The sequence below is a fragment of the Chaetodon auriga genome, chromosome 16, assembly GCF_051107435.1.
Source record: "Chaetodon auriga isolate fChaAug3 chromosome 16, fChaAug3.hap1, whole genome shotgun sequence".
Taxonomy (NCBI): domain Eukaryota; kingdom Metazoa; phylum Chordata; class Actinopteri; order Chaetodontiformes; family Chaetodontidae; genus Chaetodon; species Chaetodon auriga.
The window spans coordinates 16,588,430-16,600,000 of NC_135089.1; the positions used below are offsets into that span (position 1 = coordinate 16,588,430).

At 48.6% G+C, this 11,571-nt stretch overlaps 1 protein-coding gene across 1 annotated transcript in view; it reads left to right on the forward strand.

The window, feature by feature from the left end:
• Nucleotides 1-11,571, forward strand: part of tnrc18 (trinucleotide repeat containing 18) — a 44,057-nt gene that overhangs the window by 30,507 nt on the left and 1,979 nt on the right. The window contains exons 18-30 of the mRNA XM_076752627.1: nucleotides 911-1,087; nucleotides 1,613-2,076; nucleotides 2,544-2,678; nucleotides 3,286-3,427; nucleotides 3,530-3,647; nucleotides 4,620-4,695; nucleotides 4,881-4,989; nucleotides 5,295-5,411; nucleotides 5,982-6,134; nucleotides 7,176-9,010; nucleotides 9,138-9,374; nucleotides 9,537-9,611; nucleotides 9,781-11,571. The exon at nucleotides 9,781-11,571 is cut by the window's right edge and continues 1,979 nt beyond it. Coding sequence (XP_076608742.1) covers nucleotides 911-1,087; nucleotides 1,613-2,076; nucleotides 2,544-2,678; nucleotides 3,286-3,427; nucleotides 3,530-3,647; nucleotides 4,620-4,695; nucleotides 4,881-4,989; nucleotides 5,295-5,411; nucleotides 5,982-6,134; nucleotides 7,176-9,010; nucleotides 9,138-9,374; nucleotides 9,537-9,611; nucleotides 9,781-9,987 — 3,845 coding nt within the window. The 3' untranslated portion in view covers nucleotides 9,988-11,571. The remainder of the gene's footprint in view (nucleotides 1-910; nucleotides 1,088-1,612; nucleotides 2,077-2,543; nucleotides 2,679-3,285; nucleotides 3,428-3,529; nucleotides 3,648-4,619; nucleotides 4,696-4,880; nucleotides 4,990-5,294; nucleotides 5,412-5,981; nucleotides 6,135-7,175; nucleotides 9,011-9,137; nucleotides 9,375-9,536; nucleotides 9,612-9,780) is intronic.

Consider the following 11,571-nt stretch of genomic DNA (forward strand, 5'->3'; position numbering starts at 1 on the left):
CACCCCCAAAAAGTCTTGTTTTTGCCGTTGCTTTCATTTCTTACCTTGGTGCAGTGATGTCATGGTGTACTCCAGTACACCATGACATCACTGCTAGCTGTAGTTACAGGCGCCTTGAAATTTTCAACCACAGACGGCAGCAAAACGCTGCTTTTCAGCCTCATGTTTAATAAAAAAAAAAAATCAGATTGGAGCTCATTTATGAGTCACAAACAGAATGATGGTATGTTTTGAAGAGACCTTGTACTGTGCATCCACCTTCACTGTTAACTCTCTAACCCCCTGAGGAGATGCTCCTCTTGCTCATCTGTTGCCTGGGACCTAACTGCTAACCACCAGCAACACACTGCTAACTAGCAGTATGCTACAGCTTTGTGTGTGTGTGTGTGTGTGTGTGTGTTTGGAGAAAAGTGCGTTTTCTCACTTCGCTCCTTGTCACATTCTCTCAGTTGTTCTTAATAAAAAAAGAGTTTCAGCTCACATGCTTTCAGCAGCTGTGTGTGTGTGTGGCTCACATGAATGTATGTGGTAAATGCCAGTTGTTCCCTTCTGGATCTTGCTTACACAGCATTCTAGTGTGAAGGAAGGCTGCGGTGGTTAGGACGGTCCGTCTCTCTGCACTGTTGTCTCTGAGCAGCCTACATGTTAAGACGCGGGACAATGTGTGTGTGTGTGTGTGTCTGTAGACAGTGTGTTAATGTAAGGCTCAGGCTGCTGCGTCCTTTCACACAGGGCGTAAGTCTTTCTTCTCTTAGAAAAGTGGCATCTTGATCGTTTTTCTTTAGTTAATTCATCATCTCTGTGGTGCAGTCTTTGTCAGTAGAAGCAGTGTGAAGTGGTTTGACCTTTGGCTCTGACGTGCACCACGGCCACATTCATCTCTGAGCTGAAAATCTTGTCTCTGAAACAGAAACCTCTGAGGATGACGACGACAACGAGGACGAGTCCGATTCGGACGATGACGGCGGCTGTGAGGAGAGCGGGCTGGGTCTGCTGGCCAGGTTTGCGGCCAGCGCTCTGCCTGTCAGCTCCACCCCCTTAAGCCTTCTCCATGACGGCAAACATCGCAGCCGGCAAAGCACTCTGGGTAACAACACGACAGATACAAATGAGCTGTGTGTGACTGAGCTTCACGTCTGCTCCAATGGACTGAATGAATGTGGATTTTGTGGAAATTAGCAACAAAAAGAAAAGCAGCGATCGGGCTTGTGTTTAAACAAAATGGAGACAAACGTGTCCTCTGCACAAACTGTCCTGCTTTCACTCATTTCACAGGTTCCCTTGACAACGTTCCACAGTATAATTGTAATTTTTTGTGGTTGAGCAGGTTCACCGCCAGAGTGTTTTTCCAGGATTGTTTTATTGATTCAGAGTTAAATATCAATTCATTTCTAATTGTCACATCAGGCTGCATGTAATGATTCAGTCCTGAATTATGTATTAGTTTCAAGGTGATCAATAGTCCTATTCACAGGGTTATTGATTTCAGAGAATGTAACACCTGAGTTTATTACTGACTGCATGTTAATGGGAGGAATGAACTTTTCCTTTCTACATAGTATGTGTGAGGAAGAGTTTTGACGTCATGTGAGCCTCTCCTCTCCTCCATCAGGGTCATCAGAGTGCGAGTGGTCCGACTCTGGCTCGGACTTGCGGCTGAGGAAGTTCCCTTCACTGCTGCACGGCAAACGCTCCGCCCCAGAGCTCCCCCTGTTGCCCCCGGCAAACCGCCGCATCGACCAGACCAGCCCCACCAAGCGAGACGAGGCGCTGCCAGTCAAACGCAAGCCCCTTCCCAAGCCACGTCCCTCACCGCGGTCGCCACGGCGGTTCAGCTTCGACCTCTCCACCAGCTCTGGGGTTGGAGGCTTCAGCGAGGACGAGGGATGGACCCGGCGGCGCAGCGAGAGGATTTTCCTCCACGATGCCACCACCTCAGCCAGTCAGACGACCGTGCCAGCCCCTGCCTCTGCCAATCAGAGCTCCTCCTCCAGCTCAGCTCCGCCTCTCACCCCGAAGCCGGCCTCCAGACCCAAACCTGCTCCACCCAGCAGAGAGGGGAAAGATGTGGTGAAAGTACGTCAATAATTCATCAAGTCTTTATGCACCAACTGAGATGGGTCTGAAAAACAGAGGCTCCTGCCTCCTCCCCCTCCTCTCTTTGCTTATCTTCCCTTTCTGCCACTGTTTCACTCCTGTTCTCCTCCCTCAAACTCTGGTTCCCCCACACCCTTTTTGTCTCCCTTGATACCTCTGTGTGTGTGAATGTGTCTTAAGTGTATGTGTGTGTGTGTCAGAGTGCCAGCAGGGTTTCCCAGTACTTCAGTCACTGCAGCACTCCCCTGCTGTCTGTGTCATGTTGCTGACAAGAAAGGACAACTGCAGGCAGCCTGGCAGCATCCCACCGTCAGTGTGTGTGTATCTGTGTGTGTGTGTGTGTGTGTGTGTATGTGTGTAAAGATATAAATCTGTCCAGCAGATCCTCAGTGCTGTCATTCATATACATGTTTTTAACTCTGTGTGTTGTGACTTTTGAAACCCAGAAAAAGAAGCTGAAGGACTCTCCTCTGCCCGTGAGCCCGTCCACCCTGTGCGGTCCAATCACAGACAGCCCCGCACCTCTGAGCCTCAGCCCGTCAGGCAAGAGCCAACCCAAAGCCAAGACCAAGGCCAGAGAGGTCAGTGGGATGATGGATCAGCTGCAAAGTCATTATGGACGTGAACTTAATTATCCTGGCAAGGACAAAACAGGAACATTGTCATCATTAGGCGCAAATGTGCACACACACTCACACACACCCACTTTACTCTCTAGTTGGCTGTGTTGCGCAAACACATGAACAAGTCTCAAGAATTGAACTGATAGCTTCTGTTGCAAGTGACACTGTTTTGTTCTGTTAGCAAGAGAAAAAAAAGTAAACCTCTTGTATCGTGTGAATTCTGCCAAAGTGTTGCATTGCTCTCCATCTGCCACCAGCCCAAAACTCGAGTTTGTTTTGGAAACACGAAAGGCAGCTAAAGTGTGTGTGCAGAGCTCTTTGTGGTGGTGGAACAGCACAGAAGATTGTGTATTCAACAGCATAAGTGTTGTAATATGTTGCCGTTTCACGTTGAAAACTTAATTTGTGGTGTGTCAGCCTGGTAGTTTGGTGGGCTGCCACAACTTAACCTCAAGCATCGGCATCATTTCATCATCATCATCTGGGTTTTTGGAATATAAACTAATATATATCCGGATGGATAATTAGTGCTGTGAAATCAAAGCCCTTGTGTTTGTTTCTGCAGCCTTCCAGAGGAGCGGTGAGCCGGCTGATGGAGAGCATGGCAGCAGATGAAGACTTCGAGCCCAACCAGGACAGCAGCTTCAGCGAAGACGAGCTCCTCCCGCCGCGCAGCAACAGCGTATCGGAGAGGTCCTCCACACCTGGTCAGTACGCAGAGACGCCATCCACTGCTGCTGCTGCTGCCAGATGTGGCTTACACTGGAAATAATGACATGCTTATTGACTGCATGTGTTGTTGTGTTCAGCTCCAGTGCAGTGTGTGTTGGATAAGGATTCTCTGGTGGATGGACTCAGAGTTTTGATCCCGATGGACGACCAACTACTGTACGCAGGACACGTCAACACTGTACACTCCCCTGACATGTGAGTACGCACGGGCAGAACTTAACTTCAGAGGGTAAAAAAGACCAGAGCACGCTGATTTGGAGCTTTTTATAGTGGAAACACACACACATCTGTTTGCACTAGTAAAAGCTGCAAATCAATCAGTGTGCTCCAGTTTTCTTCCCCCTCTAATGTTTGTTGTCCTTGATTTGAGAAGCGCCTGATTCAGCTGCACACAGAAAACACTGCAAGACAGCATCTGCATGTCCAAACCACAGTGACCTGTTACAAAGCTTACAAAGATTTTACATATGCACAACACAGAGAGAAGGATTTGAACTGGTCACTGCACGTCTCACACATGCAGGCAGGGAGACTGTCTGTCATGTTGGGAAATACAACAATATTATTTGCTTTCTTGCTGAGAGTCAAACAAAGAGATTGGTACCACTCTCATGTTTGTGCCCTCAATATAAAGCTAAAGCCTGCAGCCGGTTGTCTTAGCTTAGCATAAAGACTGGAAGCAGGTGGAAACAACTAGCCTGACTCAATTGTTGCTTTACCACTGATTAAACAAGGGAGATTTAACGTTAATAATTAGTGAGCTTTGCTGGCTCTAACCTCATATTTACTGAACAAACATGAGCGTGGTATTGATCTTCCCATCTAACTCTTAGCGTAACTGTTCCTTCAAACATGCACAAACTTGCTTTCACACAAACACAAGTACGTAAAACGCTCTCTTTTTGATCATCTCGCCGACACTGAAATCCAGAGTGGTTTAAGTAAAGGAAAACAAACAGTAAAGCCCCGTTCAGATGGGATTAATATTCCGGAGGGGATTGGCCATGCTCCGCTCTGGACAACATGATAGTCTGAGCCAAAGTCTGATAGTGTTAGTTAGCAAAAGACTACCAATTCCCCTGCCTGCTACACATGAAAGCAGGCAGAGTCGAGATAGAAGACGCAGTGCTGTCTCACTGAGCCTTTTCCCACATTTCCTCCCTGCAGATACAGCGTGGTGGTGGAGGGGGAGAGAGGGAACCGACCACACATCTACTGCTTGGAACAACTGCTGCAGGAGGCTGTGAGTAAACCGATTCACACATGGCTCCTGTATGTTTATGGGCGCCTCAGTGCTCCTCATCTCTCCATTTCTGAAGATTCATGAGACATGTAATGCATGTGCAAAGATCCGTCCTGTGAAATGATATAAAAGGTGTGATGCTTTGTTGTGTTGACATAAGAAAGTTCTTTGTTGTGTACGTGCAGATCATCGACGTGAAGCCTCCCTCTGTGCGCTACCTCCCAGAGGGCACCCGCATCGCTGCCTACTGGAGCCAGCAGTACCGCTGCCTCTACCCCGGCACTGTTGTCAATGGTACAGCGACAGCACGCGAACACACACACACACCCACCACTTACATGATTTGATTCATAATCCACTTACATGGGCAATTTAATTGTAGCTGGCAGCACAAACAAATGTAAAAGATCTTAACAGAGCCTTCAGTGTGCAATGCAGCAGAGTTCATTACTTTGAAGAGCCGGATGGTGATGGCTACATTACTGGTCTGGGTTCAATTCAAATCAGTGAGCTTTACTGCAATGAACAATCACAGTTAAACAAACCGGTGTTTTTAAACTAAATGCTGCTTACATGTGGATCTTTTTTTTTCCTAACAGGAAGTTCAGATATTGACGAGAATGATGATCTTATCACAGTGGAGTTTGACGACGGCGACACTGGCCGCATCCCCCTCTCCCACATCAGACTGCTGCCTCCAGACTACAAGATCCACTGTGAGCACACACACACACACACACACACACACACACACACACACACACAAAGAGTTGGTGGACAGTTCTGCAACAGCAACGTCACAGTCAAACATTTTCCTGCTGCAGGTTCTCTCTTCAAAGAGCACTTTTATGTCATGAATGCATGTGTGTATGTATATAGTTGTTCCTACAGCTTGGTCCGGGCTCCACGAGTGTCCACATCAAACAGAGTGAGGAAAACGGAGCTTCTGACACCGTGAAGCATGTTGCTTAGAAAAATGAAAATATTTACTGAGCACAGAGCTCAAAACACCTCATAACATTACAGTCTTTTCCTCTGTGGGCGCGTTTGTTGATTTATGCACATCAGAAGCTGGTATCAATATTTTTCCTTTTGCAAGCGAGGTGCTTCCAACTTGTTGATGCTTTATGAGGGAGGGAACACTGCAAGGCGCACACACTCTAGAACTCACAGTGCTGTCCAAAATAGATGATCGTCTTGGATGAGTTTAGAGGTTGAAACGCTGCAGGTAGCGGACAGTCGTGATGAAAGCGTGAGACGCAGGTTAACCGTGGCTCTCTGTCCAGGCGCTGAGCCGTCGCCTGCCCTGCTCGTGGCCAGCTGCTCCAGGAGGCGAGTCCGCAAATGCAGCAAAGAGGGCAAAGAGGTGGCAACAAAGCCGGAGGAGACGGCTCCTAAGATCAAAGGGAAACCTGGACGCAAACCCAAACCCAAACCAGGTGAGCCAATCGAACTGCTTCCCCAGGAACAATAAAAGCTCCCGTCCGTTGTCTTTTGTCGATCCGTTGGGACTGGAAGCTTGAGTTTAGTATCATCATTACCCACTAATTGTTATTGCCAACCCGCTGCTTATCTTACTAATAGATTACATCCTCTGAGTCTAATTCTGCTCGACTCTAATGTATCAGTGAAACGGTCGGGAGAAACACAGAAATGATCGACCAGAAGTGTCCAACTGGCATTATGGAAGAAAGAAAATGTAATGTTTCACATGAGGGGTAAGAATAATGGAGGGGGTGCTTAAAATAAAACTTGCGAGCTGTACATTAAGTACTGCCATCACTTGTGCCGTTATTTGAGACATGCTGCCTTTTCATTCCATGGGACCAGTAGAGGACGTCTACTGGAGCCAAATGTGTCCCATAAAGAAGAGATGGACCTCACACGCACTCAGTGTTCATCATGGAAGTGCAGTGTGTTTCGAGTGTCATTTAATGTCATTTAATAATAATAAAAGTAGCATGCAGTTTGTTTGTGTCCCTATTTTAACACATTTATCACACAGACCATTAATGGGCAAAAATCCAAAATGCTTTTGTCACGTTCGTCTTTTGATGAGTCTTTTTAAAACAGCAGAACCAACAAAAATAGCTCAAAGCTCAGACAGATCTTTCATCAAACATCTCATGTTTGACCACAGCTGTCATCTCTGATGTCAGTTAAATGAATGTGCTCAAACAGCTTTGTTGTTCTGTAGAGCTCACAGTCTATTACTCTGGCTGTATTATATGGCATGTTGTCTGATTTGCTGATGCTGGCATTGTTTCTCCTGGGTAAGCAGTTCTTAAAGGCGATGTTTTCATCTCAGAATTGTTTCTTTGCTCATTTGTCTGCCGCTCTCAGCACATGAGGCTGCAGACCACAAAAATCATGAAGCCACACAATGAAAACGTCAGCATGTCCAGTGGAAACCCATTTACAGTGAGGCAGACTTGTTAAAGGGTTTTTTTTTCTTCTTGTTTTTCTTTTGTTTTTTTCAGAGACCTCTGTGAACTCAGATGGCCGGGAGAAAGCTGATCCTCCATCTTCCTCCACCCAGCCTGTTGAAAAACCCCAGGCTCCAGCTAAGCTGACACAGGACAGGCTCTCCTCTGTCCAGAAGGCGGCTCAAGAGAAGCCCAGGCCGGCATCCCGGCCGACAATGGTAACCCAGGGCAAACCAGGTCGCAAGAGCTCCACCACATCACCCGCAAGTAGCCCCACCCTCCCCAGCCCGGTGCCCAGGAAGGCCAGCTCAGCCCAGCCTCCTGCTCCTAAACCAGCCCGCGCTCTCCCCCCCTCCCTCTACCCCTCCACCTACGGGAAGGTCCTGACCGTGGATCTGTACAGCGAGCCCAACCTCAGCTCGTACAACAACCAGCACAGAGACAGAGACAGCAGCAGCAGTGTCAGTCCCACCACCAACAGACCAATGTCCAGGCCCAGTATGGCAACATCATCTACTGGACCTAAGCCAAGTGCTCCGTCCACGCCCAGGCCCACTTCCGCTTCCACACCCAAAACCAAATCCTCCTCAGACCATCACAGCAGACCCAGCCTCAGCTCCGGACTCACACCCAGCCCCATCTCCAGGATGTCAACAGGCAAACCTGGGTCTTCACTGACCCCCAGACCTTCATCATCAGCATCTTCGCTGTCATCATCATCTGCCCCCAGACCCAAACTGAAGATGCCGTCCGACCAGCTCCCCTCCAGCTCCAGACCCAGCCCCATCTCCAAACCTAAGCTCAGCTCGGGGCAAAGTGACGTGGGCTCAGTGATGAGGCGCAAGCCCCTGTCTGCAGAGCCCCTCGTGAAGCTTGACCACGAAGGCGTCACCTCCCCCAAGACCAAGAAAACCAAGGCTCTGATGTTGCTAGAGGGTCGGGGCGTCAGACGAGATCACACCCCCATCGCCACAGCCACAGCCAATCAGAAACCGCTGAAGGCTAAGCCCAGAGCTCCAGATAGAGAGACTGGCCCGACAGAGAAAGACTCTACCTACAAAGCACAGATGATGGCAAAGGAGAAGGGAGCGGAGAGTCGTGGAAGTGCTGGTAGAGGACAGGAGATGGACACTCGAGAGGAGAAAGGTAAAAAAGAGGAGAGGAAGGAGATGGAGAAAAGAGAGGAGAGAAAGGAGATGGAGAAAAGAGAGGAGAGAAAGGAGATGGAGAAAAGAGAGGAGAGAAAGATGAAAGAAGAATCTCAGAGCAGCAGCAGCTCAGAGTCCGAGGAAGAGGGACAGAAAGGGAAGCTGAAGAAAAAGAAGAAATGCACCTCAAGCTGCTCTTCCTCCTCTTCATCCTGCTCTGGTTCCTCCTCATCCTCTTCATCATCATCCTCTTCGTCGTCCTCTTCATCCACTGATGACTCCTCCTGCAGCTCAGATGAAGAGAGGACCCCCACGCCTCCACCAGGCCCCGTGTCCCCGCCTCCAGTGCAGGATAAACTGAAAGAAGAAATGAAACGTGAAGAAGAGGAAGAAGAGGAGGTGAAGAAGGAGGCTGAGGTAAAAGTGGAGGAAGAGGAGCTGTCTCCTCCCTCAGAATCTCCCTCTCCTTCAACCTCTCCCGCTCCTGCTGCTTCGGCTCCCGCTAAACCTGCTAAACCCGCCACCGGGAAGGGCTCCGGGCAAAGGGGTCGTCCACCAAAGCCAAAGCCCAGCGGAGGGGAGGGGAAGGTGGGGAGACCAAAGCGGAGAGAGGGGGTCCACCTTCCCACAACCAAGGAGCTGGCTAAACGTCAGAGGCTTCCCAGTGTGGAGAACAGGCCCAAAATTTCTGCTTTCCTTCCAGCCAGACAGCTCTGGAAGTGGTTTGGGAAACCCACTCAGGTGAGGAAAAAAACCCTCAGAAGTAGAGAGATTGAAGGTCAAATTGTGAGAAACACTGACTGCGTTCGTCCAAATATCCTTCAATTTCACTTCATGACCAGCCTGTCCTCTTTTAACCCCCCTCCAGAGACGCGGTATGAAGGGCAAGGCTAAGAAGCTCTTCTACAAGGCCATCGTGCGAGGTCGAGAGATGATCCGCATCGGTGACTGCGCCGTGTTCCTGTCCGCCGGCCGGCCCAACCTGCCCTTCATCGGCCGCATCCAGAGCATGTGGGAGTCATGGGGCAGCAACATGGTGGTCAGGGTCAACTGGTTCTATCATCCAGAGGAGACAAACCCTGGCAAGAAACTCACTGACAAGAAGGTAGGAGTTCTGAAGAAAACACGTTATGAGAAGGCTGATCATGACCTTTTTAGTATTGTATGTGTGATTCATTCATAGCTGTTAAGTTAAAGAAACACATGTCAGACCGAATACGCTGTTTTGTATGATTAGTTTGAAGCTGAAGACTTTTTTCCTCCGCAGAACTGGGATCAGATGTGTGGCCAGTCTTTGCCAGCAGCTCTGCACTCTTCCATCCAGAGGAAAGACTTCATGGAGGTGAGAAGAGAGTTGATTATTTTACCTGTTTTTCAGCTCTGATCCTCAGGCTGAAAATGCTGCTGCAGTGTGTTTAGCCATCAGTTATCTTTAGTTAGCTGGTTAGAGAAGAAGCAGCTATTTCATCTGCAGCGTTGTCCTGTAGTAAAAAGCTCTGTTTTTGTCACAGCGCGCCCTCTACCAGTCGTCTCACAGCGACGAGAACGACGTGCAGACGGTCAGCCATAAGTGCCTGGTCGTAAGCGTGGAGGAATATGAGCAGATGACCCACACGCGCCGCTACGCCGACAGTGAGGACCTCTACTACCTGGCCGGCACCTACGAACCCACCACCGGCATGATCTTCAACACCGACGGAGTCCCAGTCATCTGCTAAACAAACACAGAGGCTCGCCACGAGTTGCTGAATCCAAAACATGACCCGACCTAACCCAGTGCGAGGTCTCTCCGAGTCTAATCACTGATCTTCATTCATGATGGATCTTTCACAGCCGCGACTCAGTGAACTCAACCGCTTCGACACCATGATACACTTCAAACGGACTGTCGCGAACAGCTTCTACTACAGAGACGGGAGACACTATAGACAGTATTAAAAGGAACAAGTCTCTTGAAACCTTTGCACACACAGACTCCATTAACACGTACCGCTCCGCTCGCCGTGCTCATGAGGAAGCCTCTGAGCGCACACGAGCGCCTCGGTCTCCTTTTACATGTAAATATCCCCCTGAGAAACACGTACGTACACTCACACATGCACAGACACGTGTAAATACTCACCTCCACGTAATACACGCCCAGTTATATAGAGGAAAATATGAGTGTTTTATTTTCATGTAATAGATTTATGTCAGAGTACTTTTTTCTAAAGAGGTAAACAGTCGAGAAGCTTTAATGAACTGTGAATGATCCAGGAGAGAGGCCCCGTTTCAGAGAACACACACACGCACACACAGAGACACACACACACACACACACACACACACACACACCGACCGGTGATGTGACGTTGTGATTATGATGTTGCCGTGGTGATGTTACAGTCATGTTACAGTCATATAAATGTATCTACAGAACAGCAGGAGCGACAGACAGAGAGAGACAGAGATGCACAGAAAGACAGAGGTATAGACTCCCTCCATTGCTGTCCAACAGAAAGCACTTAAGAAAGGAAAACGCTGAAAGTCTGCCCTCCTTTAATTTAACCCCTTCAATTCCCCTTGACAATCCCAACTCGGCCAGGCAAGCTGTCCGCGTGCAACTAAAACTTCTGACTCCCTCAGAGACTCAGGCTTTAAGAGAGAGGAAGGAATCTTGTACTATTAAAAGCACTTCCCATTTTCATCGTCGAGTTCCTTATCTTAAAGGAAAAATCCACCCTGAAAACACTACGAAACAGAGCTGCTGTTGATGTCATCTCGCCTTTTGTTGTTTGCCCATTTTGCACCGAGGTTGAACAGCAGCACGGGGAGAGTTTCTCCACCTGACAGCAGCCTCGACGGAGGCCCAGCACGGCCGCAGGAATCAGGCGTCTGGGTAGCATGGGACACCTTTTTTGTTTTGGAAGAAAAAAAAAGGGTAACAAAGAAAAGTAAACACTTGATCACAAAGTGGCTCCATGGCTGCACTGAACAAGACAAGCTGATGTATGAGCAGTGCAGGAGTCCCAGAGGGTGGATTTTTCCTTTTTTTTTTTATTTCTTTTTAAGGTGTTTTCAGGGTTGTAAACATTGCAGTCAGCTCAAGATGCATCAAGGTCATGGCACTGATAGTCAGTCTGCAGCTGCCAGCACTGATTAGATCATGAACATAATTCAATTATTTTGGCTGCAGCGTTTTCAACCTCTAAATGTCCTGTGTCGGATGTATTTTCTTTTTCTTTGGCTTCTGCTCTTTTACGGACGTCTCTCGTTCACCCCGCTCGAACACATTCGGCCCCTCCGAGCAATCATCTTTGACA